We start from the raw sequence: 13,402 nt of genomic DNA, 5'->3' as shown, positions 1-13,402 counted from the left end.
GCTGCTCCACAGCAGTAGCTTTTATTCTCTGCTGTTGCAGGGCACGCTGATCTAACATCAGCTGTGGATTAGCACTGTGTCAGAGCAGCCCTGAGAAGTGCAAAAGAAGGTTTGTGTATAAGGAAAAGTGTCAAGGAAAAAACCTGCCCGAGACCCGTTGGCTTGAGCAGTTCTGAGCACGAGCAGTAGGGAGCGATGCTGGCGCACACATACACATTAACAGTGCCACATTCCCCTGGGTGACAGCGCGTTGCTTGTCTGCTACTCGCTGCCTCGCCCGCTGGCAGCTGCCACTGTTTGTCGTGGCTTCGGGAGTGCTCGGTCAGCGCAGCAGATTCATCTTTGCTCTCAGATGAGTACGTCAATACTGATGATGTCCATATGTAATCGCAGCGCATCCGTGCATTTATGGAGAACCAGATTCCCCCATGACGCGCTGTCCCGATCTCTGCGGACACCTGGTATCGTGCACACAGATGCGCACTCAGGTGCTGCCACCTTAATCTCCCCGGCTGAAAACGGGGCTGCCGGTGGCCAGGAGTCCAGCTGGATTTCACTGCTCTCCTGCAAAGGCTGTTCAGGCTTGCACATGGCCCCTCTCTGGATAACCGCTGCTGTTCTGAGAGAGAAAACAGCAAATGCCAAGCTCGACTCGGTGGAATGACGTGAGAGCCAGCCGCTAATTACCTGTCCGATGAGAAAACCAGAAAGACTTGAACGAGCTCCTTACCCAAATTTCAGACGCTTGTGCTCCCCTTTAAGCTGGCGTCTCCCAGCCATCGATGCACGGGGACCGTTCGCTGCTTCCCCACACCCGTAGGGGAAGCTCGGTGAGGCGGTGCTGCCGTGCCAGCCCCGCCCGCTGCGCTCAGGCCGCGCCCTCGACGGGGCGGGGATAGGCGGAGCGGCGCGCGCGCGCCCGGCCGTGGTATCGCGGCTGTGCCCCGCCCGGCTCCGCCGCCGCCGCCATGGACAGCGACGAGGAGACGCTGGAGGAGACCGTGGAAGGTGTCAGCCCGGGGAGGGGTGCGGGTGCGGGTGGAGGGGGTGTCGCCGCTCGGCATCCGCGGGGCGGGATGGGCTCGGTCCCGCCGCTCGGTCCCGCGGGCTGCGGGCGGCCCCGCATGACATCAGCGGGCTTATGCAACGGCGCCGAGCACATGGCGGGCGGCGCGGGGCCGGGCGCTGCGGCGGCGGGAGGGCTGTTTGCACGTCGGGGCTGTGTGCTGCTGCCGCAGCACCGGGGAGCGGAGCTCGGCCCGAGGCCCCGGCTCTGCAGCGGGGCTGCCTCCGTGTGAAGAAGCATTGGGATTGCTTGTCTCCTTTTCGCGTTTTCCTGCTGACTGAGAGACGCTGAAGGTCCCTTGTTTACTGGAGACAGCTTGCTTTCCTTCTTTCGTTATTTTGTGTGTGTGTTCCGGGGAGGGAAATCTGTGGCAGATGAGGCCTGTCGGGGGAACTGGTTTGTTTGTGCTGCGGCTGAGATTCAGCTCGTCTGGAGAGGACGCTGCCCGTGTGCATCCGACTGCCGAGCCTTGCCGTGCGAGCTGCAGCCCCGGCGCTGGGCTCTGCTACCCGACGGTCCTCGGCGGGGCTGGGGAGAGCCAGGAGCGAGATCGCTAGGCGGCTCGGTTTGCCCTTTGGGAGCATCACGTGCCGCTTGTTTTGATGCCTTGTTTTAATCCGAGCGCTTTATAAAAGCTTCGCTCCCATGGCAAGGGAGGAGCTCGCGATGCGCTGTGGAGGGTTTGCGAGCTTACACCGGGGTCCCTCCCCGTGCCGGTAAGTTAGAAAATCAGGCCCTTAATTAGAACCTGATGTGTTTGCGTGGCGGGTTTTCCATCTGAGAGAAGCGCGCACATCAGAAATGTCACCGCTCTGCTAATGACGTGGGCATAATTGCTGCTCCTGTCCCGCCCTGCGGAGCCGCTGTCCTGGTGCCGGGAGGACCGAGCCTCCCCTTGAGCAGCGAGGGCTCCTCCGCTGCGTTAGAGGACACAGCGTGGTTCTTGTGCTTCCCGTCCCTTGCTCCAGTCTCTAATCTCGCACGCTGAGTGCTGTCTGATGACTTTGATGCCTTTTACGCTTTGGAAACAAGTTTGGATGTGTCATTATTTTCTCCTCTACTCGTTCTTCCTGGGTGTGTTTCCATACTTAACTGTGCCACGTATAAATGACGCTTAATAAACCTACGGAGCACAACTCAAGTTACTTCAAGGAATGCTTTCTTAGCTACTTTTGCTCGTTTTCTTCTCTGTATCTGTGTTTTCTGATGGCACGTCCATGAGACAGAAGCTGGGAGCTGCATCCTGGCAGCGCTCATTAAGGGCACATTGTGTGCGTGCTGCCATGAGAGTGTGCTCCTGACATCCTCACCCTGCTGCACTCGAGAACCTTTGTGCTGCGTTAGCGTGGTGCTGGGGGCTCCGGGTACCCCAGGAACAGGTGTCAGCACAGCCTTGCTTCACGTTTCCCTTTGGCTCTGAAGAAGCAGTGAGAGCAGCAACGTGAGCTCCATTATGCTCTGAGTTAATCAGAACTGCCGGTTGTGTTCGGTCTGATGGCAAGCCGTGCGATCGGGCTCTGTGTGTCACCCGTCTGCTGTCCCCATGCGCGCCAGCTGTGATGGGGAAAGCTGATCTGGCTGGGAGAGGCTTCACGCATTGCAAAGGCCCAGCAAGCAGCACTTGAGGTGCCAAGAGGCTGACTGACAGACGTCCTGCGAGCACGCGGTGTGGCAGATGTTACGTGCTTTTATTTTTGTCTGCTTATGTGGATGTAGCTATGAGGCGGCACACCCACATTGTTGTAAGGCTTATATTTATCCCCAAATCTTACTCAATGGAGCAAAGTGTAAACGTGTTCTGTTCTCACCAGGACAGGCGTGTTTTAGATTTTGAAAATTACTGTATTTTTATTAAAGCTGTGCGTTAAGGGAAGCCGGAGTGATGCGGAACTCATTTATCAAAGATACTTCCTATTCGCTTTTGCTGCTGCTGCTGCTTCTGTCTCTCGTGTCTTCCATCCCTCTCCTCACATCCTGTCCCTTTTTACTACTTGTTATAGGTGTAGCGTGTTGCACAACAGTAACCTTAGTTACTCCAAATCTCTGATGGCTTTTCTTAACAGAAATGTTTTGGTGAGGGTTCATGTTTAGCACTGGGGAGCTGCCACGACTCGGGCATCTGCGTGATCAGAGTGGATTTGCTAGTTGATATCAAGTGTAATGTGCTTTTTTTTTTTTGTCACATTGTTCTTTATGTGGATTGTTTCTCAGGACACCTAGACGACGATGGGTTGCCACACGGATTCTGTACGGTCACCTATTCATCCACAGACAGATTTGAGGGAAACTTTGTGCATGGAGAAAAGAACGGCCGTGGCAAGTTCTTCTTCTTTGATGGAAGGTAAATGCTGGCTCTCCCGTGTTCTGTATTTCTCTTCCTGCTTTTGGTGCTGTGAATCTAATCTACGTTTCTTGCATCAAGAGTTTCCAAAGAAGCTTCTGTGTGAAAAGCTGTAGTTGTACACCTTGGGAATTGGGATGTGCTCATACATCCCAGTTCTCACAATGACAGCTTCTTGGGCTATGGAGTTTAATCAGTGGACTTCTACAGAGGCATGCAAGGCACATCAAGGGCCTGCAGCTCCCAGTGCCAGGCTAAATGTGAGTGTGGGACCCTCTGTGGGCTTCTCCATGTCTCCTTGGCCTTGGGTGCTGCTGGCGGCTGAAAGGAGCGAGTTATGCATGACTTTGTTCTCAGCTCTTCCCGAGTGCCTTCCCCTAGCAGCCGTGCTTCTCCTCACAGTTGCTCAGAACTTTGTCGGAGGGAGCAGCAGATGTCTGAAAGGACACGATTCTTCACGGCTCTGCAGCTGCCAGTGGCACTATGAATAGCAGCTGCAAGGCTGACGGTTGCACTGGCTCCGCTCTCTCCCAACTCTGCAAACCTCTGAGCAGGAGTTGGAGGTATTGTGCTGCTCAGTGAGTCAGCTCCTTGTCTGCTGTCGTCTTTGCAGTTGTTTCATCCAGGAGATTGTGCAGCTTTTTTCATGGGGAAGATAATATTTTGATTCAGTTATGCACAAACTGATCAGGCCTCCGAGCCTGGATGAAGAAAAATCCCCGCTGTTGCTGGCATTGGGCTTATTAAGTCTTGTGCGAGTCGCTGGAAATCGCTGCTGCCCAGCAGCTGACCTCTCCAAAACACTGTTTTTTTTTCCTGAGTTGGCAAGCAGTGTCTCTATGGACACGCGTATGTAGAGCTTCTGTGCCTGTCGGTGACCTCAGCAGAGCAGGCTGAGTGTCTGGTTGGAGAAACCGGCTCACTGGTTGGTTGGTGGAGCTGCTCCAGCTCACTTAGAGCACAGGTGGTGCTCTTTGGGGGAACTTGGGCTGCTACTGCCTGGACTCAGCCTTTTCTGTACCTCTTCACCATTGTCAGCTCTGGATTTGTCTTTAATTGACGTAACCCTTAACGATATGGAGGGGTTAACTACTGCGTGACTGCAGGAACTAGCAAAATGAGAGTACACCAAAACAGTCTGTAAGATGGCTTTAGAAAATGGGGTATTTTTATAAACTTGCCTGAGCTTGTTGTAATTGGGCTGTGGCAGCCATAAGCAAGGGTAGTTCACCCTTCTCTGCCCTGGTAGCGGGAGTGACTGGCTCAGGACTGATGGCACAACGAGGGAGGATGACTTGGCGTAACACGGGGCCTGCTGTTCCAATTATCTGTGCCTTTGGCCAGGCTGAGCACTTAGGAAGGGATCTGATGAGGAGAAATGAATTGCAAAGGTTTCTCCAAGCATCTCTCACCGTGGCGCCCTGCTCTGTGCTTCAGGGCAGGAAGCGGGCAGGTTTCAGCTACCCTTAAGGGCAGCTGCAGTTAAAGGGTAGTTCTTTGTTGTTGTTGTTTTGTTTTTGTTTTGTTTTTTTCCCTCCCCCTTGGAAAATGCAACACACCCCACGTATTCTTTCAGAGAACGGTTTTGCCTCTGGCGGGTTCTTGGCCTGGATGGTGTGCTCAAGCTCTCGGCGCTGCTAAACGCTTGCCAGAGAGCACTTCACGAGCACTTTGCACAATAACTGCAAGTGTGAGAGCCGTGCCTGGTGCTGAGCTGCAACTGCTGCTCCCGTCACCCGGGTGCTCCTGTAGGGTCTGTTGGCATGGTTTAGAATCAGGAAGCATACTGCATTATGCGTGACTTCTTTTAAGGACTAAACTGAAACGTGGGCTTTTTTGTGTTATCAGCTGCAGTGAGTTTCACTCTCGTGCTCCCAGGCGAGCTGCTTATTTGGTAAACATCTGCATCGGAAGCAGAGTTATGCAACAGAAGTGTGTGCGCTGCAGCTGGTCATTAGCTAAATGTGCTGGGGTGGAAGCTCAACAGTTGGTATTTCCTTAGGCTGGAGGAGGAAATACCTGGGAAGGAGGACCTGCTGAGTGATGCTTTCGTTCTCTGCAGTTTCCATCAGCAGCCTTTTTAAACAAAGAAACAAAGCAGAACGCAAGAGTGTCGTCCCATCTCCTCTGAAGGGTTTGCGAGACGAAGTTGAAATGAGATGAGCGTGTCTTGGTTCAAATTACAGCGCAGCGTGAGTTGTGTTTGACAGGCTCCGTTCCATTGTAATAGAAATACAGGAGAAAATGACAGCGCCTTTAGCAACTCCCGGACAGGCTGCTGCTAGGCTTATTGCAGGGACGTAGCTGTGACTTGGTGATAGGTGGCAGTTTGTGCTCTGTTATGGCCCATCTATGTGACAGTTCAGTTTCTTCTTACTGGAGCGATGTCACCGCAGAGCCACACGTGGGAGGTAGAGGAACCTAATGTGAGCGTAGCTCTCTTGAGCAATAATTTCTTCTTGGACCAAGAGTAGTCCACACTCTGTTTTAATTTGCTACCACAGGCTCTAAAAAACACTCAGCAGCACAATTTAGACGATAAGCACTTTGTCTGCACAGTGCGCCCTCGTCGTAGGACAGCATAAAGTGCTCGGTTGCATTGTGCCCGTGTCGAGGCTTTGGATTTGCATCTTGCAGACGTGAATGGTCTTCCACTGTTGTTTCCTTTCTCTTTTTGTCAGCACCCTGGAAGGGTACTACGTTGACGATGCCCTGCAGGGCCAGGGCATCTACACTTATGAGGATGGAGTGGTGCTTCACGGCACGTATGTGGATGGAGAGCTGAACGGCCCAGCCCAGGAATACGACAGTGATGGGCGACTGATATTCAAAGGGCAGTATAAGGACAACATCCGACATGGAGTTTGTTGGATATATTACCCGGTAAGCCTGACCTCCCACTCTCATTTTTTGCTGAATGGTACGCTCACGTGTCTCTTTTCCCTGTGGATGAAGCACGTACCTGCTGATTGCCAGCTATCAAAAAGGAAACATAAAAGCCTAGGTAGAAGTCCTGCTCGTTCTGGTTTTGGGTAATGTAACCTGCCGCTCCTCTTCAGCTGGCAGTGGAGGTCTACACAGGGCATGCTGCATCGGCCCAGAAAACAATATGGAGCCAGTGTGAGAGCTGTGCTCTCTGGTGAGAGCACCTTCTGAATGGAGGGTGCGCTAGTGCTGTAGTTGTGGAGTGAGCCAGAATTTTTCTGATTGTGGATATGAGCGCAGGTATTCCTCTGCAAAACCCTTCTCAGTTGCTATATACTCTTATTACCACACTAAGGTACAGCCACAGTAGTGATAGTGGGTGTTTTTCAGGTGGGTTTTTGCATGTGGCTACTTCAGGCCTTGTTTCACAAGGCGTTCACGTAAAACTTTTGTGAACTGAAGCCCAGATGTTGCGTCACGCAGCAGGAAAGAGCTTGGGTTTGGGCTGTGTCAAACAACGTGGAAGACCCAGCTCAGTTCTTGCGTTGCTTTTATCCTGACTAGAATTGGGCATAGCTGCTTCATGTCTCTCTTCCTCCATCCGAGCTCCCGGCAGTTAGTTTAGGTTGCTGCTTTTCGGAAGTCAGGAAAAATCACTAAGTGCTCTTCTCTTTCTTGTCCGTGCCTTCAGGACGGGGGCAGCCTTGTAGGAGAAGTGAACGAAGAAGGAGAGATGACTGGAGAGAAGATAGCCTACGTGTACCCTGATGGAAGGACTGCATATTCTGGAAGGTTCATAGATGGAGAAATGATAGAAGCCAAACTGGCGACCCTGACATCCTTCGAGGATGGGAAGCCTCAGTTTGAAGTAGTACCAGGCAGTAAGTTCAGCTAAACTCACCAACTTGTATTCTTGCTCCCAGCTCTGTGCTGCCATCAGCTTGGTCTCTAGGATGTTTCCCATTAGAGGCTCTGAAGGCTGGCTGTGATGAGAGGAAATGTGTGTTAGTGAGGAGCCCTTTTTCTGGATGGTAAAATCGGACAGAAGAGTGCAAGTCCTTTGCTCTGCAGACAAATGGGAAGCGACCCACATGGTGGTGCTGCTGAACTGCATTTCGTAGCCCTTCTCTGGCGTGCTCGGGGACGCAGTCCTGCTTGTCACGCTTGCCGTTGCCAGCTGGGTTGGCAGGAAAGCCCGATTAACAGTGGTAGTGCTGGCACAGCTGCAAGCTCTGTCGTGTTGGTAACATAACCAGAGCTACGGAGTGGGGCTGCGGTTTGGCCATAGCTCTGTCAGTTGGTCTGCGCGTGTGAATATTGTTGCTGTGGATATCGTGCCGTCTGCCTTACGGGTCTGGAAGGACACAGGGATTGGAATTAGCGAGCTAGATTTGGTTGTTGTGTAACAATCTGACTCACCAGCACCCTTCGGACTGCTGACACAAAGAGGCTATAAAAAGGTTGGGGTCGGGCTGTTGCCCGCTGCCCGTGCCGAGTCCCTTCTCCAGTGCAGCAGTGAGTTGGGCACGTCGTTCTGGGGTCGCTGTGGCACTCTGGGGTGCAAACTGTGTTTGGGGTGAGAGGGTGAAGCTGTGGGCAGAGCTGTGAGCGTAAGCAGGAACCGTGCTGCTGTAAGAGTGATTCTTTTGCCGGCAAAGATTGCGTCACTCGATACAAAATAAAAATCAGGGAGAAGAGGATGGGAAGCGAGAGCGTGCTTGTGACCCGTTTTTATTTTAAATCTCTCAGATTTAACTGGAGACCAATCTGTGATGGTGAAGTTGTGCTTTATAAGAACTCGGATACTGTGGGCGATAGTCTTTTCCCAAGCATAGTAATATTCGGGATTGTTTTTCTCCCTATGTCCACCTTCATCTTAACCTGTCTCCTGGATAGTTTCTGGCGGTTGTTTGGAGGGGGATGTAAGGATACAACTGGAACCGTTCCACTGAGTTGCTTATTAATGGCAGGAAGTAAATGACTGCAGCAAATGTATTTTGTGATTACTGAGCGTGATCTTCTGGATGATGTCTATTCTGGCTTTGAATTAGAAGATGTTTCATGTATGTAACAGCCAGGGTTTTGTTGTTTATTTTTTGTTTACTTCATGTGCTATTAATTATATCCTTTAAAAACTTCAGTTTTGGAAGACTGTCTGGTCCCTTAAAACTTGGTAGTTTAAGGATGGTGCATCATTTTGTAATTAAAAGGTTTCTGCTATCACATAGAGGGGCAAAAGTAATCAGGAAACTGTCCCGCTGAAGCAGACCTCTCAGTGAGGTGCACCTCCATTTATTACCCTGTTTTCCTTCTCCTGCATTTCCCCCTGAAGCATAATGTTTTTTGAAGACATTAATTGTATTTTTTCACGTCTGGATCACGCTAGGGACTGCATGCTTTATGGACTGCTCATTCGTTTCCTTTGTTGGTTTCTCCTTTTAGGCCCAGTGTACAGTTTTGACAAATCTACTTCATCTTGCATTTCTACGAATGCCCTTCTTCCCGATCCTTACGAGTCGGAGAGGTAGGCTGTTGTTTTTTTTTCTCCCTTCTGAAACTGTCTGTTGTTCTTTGCTGTTGTATGAGAACTGTTGAATCATGGCCTCAACCACTGATGGATCACTTGAGGCAAGCACGGAGTCAGCCGCGGGAACACAGGTGAAGGCAATGCACCTGTGTGACCGGAAGGGGTGGAGTCTGGCTCTGGCTCTGGCTCTGGCTCTGCCTCTCCTAGACTCCCTTTTAAGGGCTGACCACCGCTGGGCAAGAATCACTTTCTGGAGATCGCTCCTTTGGAGTTTCCTACTGCAAGCCTAGGGCGTGGGTGGGCGTTTTCCTTTATTTTGATTGTCTCTTTCCCTCATGATAATCCTTCTAACTCTGCCATCTGTAAAATATCTCAGCTACAGTACTATTTGGTATTGTTCATTCTGTTAACCATACAGCTGTTGTGTTCTTAGGACCTGATTTCATCAGCTTATCCCCTTTTCTAGACGTATGGGCAGCTTCAGGTTGGCGCGTGCTGCATTTAGCACATCTCGCCGAACGGCACCTGCCTACAGACGCAGCGATGTGCCAAAAGTAAATCCAGAAGCTGGAGGAAAGCAGGAGTCTGCTTCTCAGAATCCTCTAAGGTTACAGGGTGTGTTCCTCTTGGGATGCACTCCTCAGTGGGTTGTCCCATCCTAGTTAGTTGGTGAAGCTGGCAAACTGTTTCTGTGACTAGTATGTGGTGCGTCACATAATTTACCTTTTACCTAGGCTGAAGAAGCCTTGCTCTGCAGGACATTCAACTGTAGTCCTGATCTTATACTCTGGCATATCTAAATGATCACTTTGTCCTTTTTTTTTTCCCTGTAGGGTATATGTTGATGTCTCTCTCATTTCCAGTGCTGGAGAAGGATTGTTTTCAAAAATAGCAGCGGAAGCTCGCACTGTTATGTCCTTTTACAACGGAGTGAGAATTACACACCAGGAGGTAAAGGAGAGAAAAAAGTCAGTCTGAATTTTCTTTGCTCTTTCTGGAACCTCATAGCATCCCCTTCCTACTGTTAAGATTTAATGCAGTGGAGTTTAATAGAAAGGAAGTGCACGTTCGAGTGTTTATGTAGGAAAAAATACACAGCCCAGAAGAGATTCAGTTGCACGTATTTGAATGTTTGCTTTCAAACTGCCCACGAGGTTGACCCTCCGTGCGCACACTGGGTTTTTTGCCTTGCAAACCAGGTAGACAGCAGAGACTGGGCCCTCAACGGAAATACAATATCCCTGGACGATGAAACGGTCATAGATGTGCCGGAGCCCTACAACCACGCCGCCAAGTACTGCGCCTCGCTGGGACATAAGGCCAACCATTCTTTCACTCCTAACTGCGTCTATGACCCGTAAGTAGGAGCGTATGTTTCGAGACCAAAGTAATGAGGGAGGTGGGCTGCAGGAGGTGGTGGAGCTGGGAGTATGCATGCAAGGGGCTTAACGGAGTCTGTGAACTGCCAGCTAAGCCTAGCAGAAGCGTTTATTCTTGCATCTAGGTTTGTTCACCCTCGGTTCGGGCCGATCAAGTGTATCCGTACCATCAGGGCCGTGGAGAAGGATGAAGAGTTGACAGTGGCCTACGGATACGATCACAACCCTGTGGGGCAGAATGGGCCAGAAGCACCCGAATGGTACCAGCTGGAACTGAAAGCTTTCCAGGCCGCCCAGCAGAAGTGAATCGGAGACTCCTCAGTTTGGCAAACTCAAGTAGAAACTTGGATCTATGCACTACCTTTGTACTGAAAACTGGACAACCAGGGATTGTTCATGCTGTTGCATCATAACTTTGCATTCTGTGTTAAGAGATAAGTTTCTTGCATACTAACTAGGTTTGACTGTGTTACTCATAGCAGATTTAAAATTAGCTAGCGTCGCACCAGTCTTATCTGGAGAAATTATTTAATATTCTATACGAGACGTGATATTCTTTGGTAGCTTCTGCTTTTGCACCATATGCAAAGATGCCAAAAGACTAGACAGAAAACTAAAATGGGTATATCGTTCACTTTTAGTCGGCAGACTTAGTGTTGCTCTCTATCTGCCTAGGCATTACTGTGCAACTGCATTTTGCATATATGCCACTTGTGATGATAACAGTAATATTTTGATATTCTCTACTAGTAGCATAATTTTGCCTTTTTAAACCTTTGATCTGAATCTTGCAATAGAGCAGTTCATTAGCATCTAGGAGGCTGGGTTTTAACTCCCCTTTCCTCTTGTCTGAACGTTGTTCTTTCTACGAATCCTCTTTTGCTGGAGAAAATCCTTCGGAAGTAGCGGAAAGGCTTGTACGTGTACGTGAGAGTGCTGTGTGTCAGTCTCTGTGGCTCTCTAAATAGTATAGCGACGTGTCCGAGCCTAATATTTGTCTGGCCTCTACGGCTGGCTTATTTTATTTATAATTATGACACACGAATGAAGCCGTTCTTTGCACGAAGATGAGCTGAAAGGAAAAAATGGTCTGGCTTTCTGAAGGACTTTGAGAAGCGCGCGTTCTGGAAGGCAGGTACCCTAATGGCGTTAGCATCCGTGAGTTGGTTTGTGTATTTTGCCCGTTAGAGTGGCTGACTGTCAGGGCAGAAATGAGTTGTTTCAAAGGAAACGTGCGTATCTGAGGGCAGGCTGCAGATCTCGGTCAAGGCAGGCTGTATCTTTTGTATGCGTTCAGTTGGCTAAGGATATAGCTGTAGTTTGGTAGCACTCAGACAGCGAGTGAATACAGCGAGAGAGAGCAAACTGAGATTTCAGTGAAAGCCATGAAGGTAGTTTCTTGAAAGACAAACAACTGAATGTAGCAACATCTCTCACTGTTCATCTTCAGAAGCAGCAATCAATCCGTAGCTTTGTTACAGCCAGCGGCGGGGACTTGCACGTATTTGCCTGCAGGGCTGCGTTGCAGGGTTTTTCAGGGGTAGGGGAGTTGTTCATTTTGTTTGGATACTCTACCGGTCTTGCCTAGTGCTGCAGAAGAGAGAGAGAACTTCTCAGTTCAGTCTGGATGCTGGAGCCTGTGTGGGACTGTGATGTTCTCTTCTGGGCTCGGCAGCTTAGCGACAGCTGAAATGTGTTTGCGACGCTTGCCCTAAATGTTTGTAGTTAAAAATGCTTGTATATATGTAACATAGATGAGTTGGAAATCAGACCTACCTTTCTATTGCAGCGTTTGGTTGCTCGAATGGTTGCGAGCGTGCGGCCGCCTCGGGAGCCGGGCAGCGGGCTGTTAGCGGCGGCAGAAAGAGGTTGCCGTTGGTGCTTTTGGAGAACCTTGGCTTGTGGTAGGGATTGTGAGTGCGAACCTCTCAAACCTGGGTTTCTGCTAATTCCCTGCAACTGACCACAAAGCTTTTTCAGCACTTTGCTGTTGAAGTTTACACAAAAGCTACTCTATCTGCGTGCCGGGGAGGGGTGCAGGCACTCCGGGGGCTTTTTGACGCTCTTCCAGTGGCGAGCTGAGCGTGAGCTTTGGCACGGCCCCTTTCCTCACGTCGGTCTGAGGCAGCAGAGGTGGTGCGTCCGGGGCTTGGTTGAGCGTGAGGAGAGACAGAACTGAGCACCGTGGGTGGGGGAGAGTTGTCAAAGGGCGATAGGCAGCACGGCTTCAGCAAATCAACCTCAATGAGAAATACGTGTTTTTACTGTTGTTTTTAATCTATTTTTGTTTTCCCCTGCCAGCCATAAGTTGTTTTATTTCAGCTGTTTGCAGAAAGATACATCTTTCTAGTAGGAAGCCGTTGTGTGCGTCTGTGACCTGTTCTTCCACAGCCATCAAACTCGACAAGCTCAGTACTGTGTTGAAGCATGAGGAAGAGGAGAAGGAGTCTTTGTGGCTGAACGTGGCAGTGCGCGGATGGTAGCTCCTCCCACAGTAACCCACTTTGCTTCTCAGCAGCCTGCTTTGCATTGCTCGCCTCTTGACAGCAGCTAGGGAACTGTGCTTAAAACGTTCCGATCTCTTGAGCTTCTTTGGTTCCTTTGGCGATCAGTCGGATTCCTCCGCTGTCTCCTCTTTGCGCAGACCTGATTGTCGTGATGGATTGGTCTGTCTGTCTGTTGTGTCCAATTAGAGAGAAGCAGCAGAGAAGGGGTGTGCAACAGGTTTCGGGGGTAGCATTGGTGGTTGCGTCGTGAAATAGGTGAGTCCTAGAAGAAAAGGCACTCGGGCATCTCTGTATGTTTTCCAAAGCCACTGCTTTGGTGACCATCATGCAAACGCTCTTGCTTTTGCATTTTCTCCTCCACTGTGAAAATCTCTTGGTCCTCCTGTATAGATTCCTGCATCACTGATTGACCTTCGACAAAAGTTGCAATTATAAAGCTGCTCTGCCTCGATTCAGGACCGAGCCCTTGAGTTCTTCTGTGTTTTCTTTTTCTTTGTGGTCTGTTACAGTAGAGGTGGCTAGAATGGTTTTTAGCATGGGATGGCAAAAGGGCTCGTGGCTGAGCGGGTCCCTCGGGGATTGTTGAGAGGCAACCACGGGTTAATCAGTAATGCCTTAACTTGGTCGGTGCGTTTTGCAACTCAGCTTCTGGGGCTC

The 13,402-nt window shown here is 50.3% G+C and overlaps 2 protein-coding genes across 2 annotated transcripts in view; both read left to right on the top strand.

The window, feature by feature from the left end:
• The window catches only part of MAML3 (mastermind like transcriptional coactivator 3), a 413,710-nt gene that overhangs the window by 203,679 nt on the left and 196,629 nt on the right, over nt 1–13,402 (top strand). The gene's annotated exons all lie outside the window — the stretch shown is intronic.
• On the top strand, nt 908–12,019 carry SETD7 (SET domain containing 7, histone lysine methyltransferase). Its single transcript, XM_065736322.1, has 8 exons — nt 908–1,008; nt 3,278–3,407; nt 6,089–6,290; nt 7,024–7,213; nt 8,775–8,856; nt 9,693–9,810; nt 10,059–10,216; nt 10,364–12,019. The coding sequence occupies exons 1-8, from the start codon at nt 969–971 to the stop codon at nt 10,542–10,544; spliced, it is 1,101 nt and encodes a 366-aa protein (XP_065592394.1). The 5' UTR covers nt 908–968; the 3' UTR covers nt 10,545–12,019.

Source organism: Cyrtonyx montezumae, unplaced genomic scaffold, assembly GCF_038088225.1.
Source record: "Cyrtonyx montezumae isolate F1298 unplaced genomic scaffold, pur_monq_1.0 scaffold_2, whole genome shotgun sequence".
Classification (NCBI taxonomy): domain Eukaryota; kingdom Metazoa; phylum Chordata; class Aves; order Galliformes; family Odontophoridae; genus Cyrtonyx; species Cyrtonyx montezumae.
The sequence above is the reverse complement of the archived record's forward strand: the minus strand, read 5'-3'. Positions and strand labels throughout refer to the sequence as shown.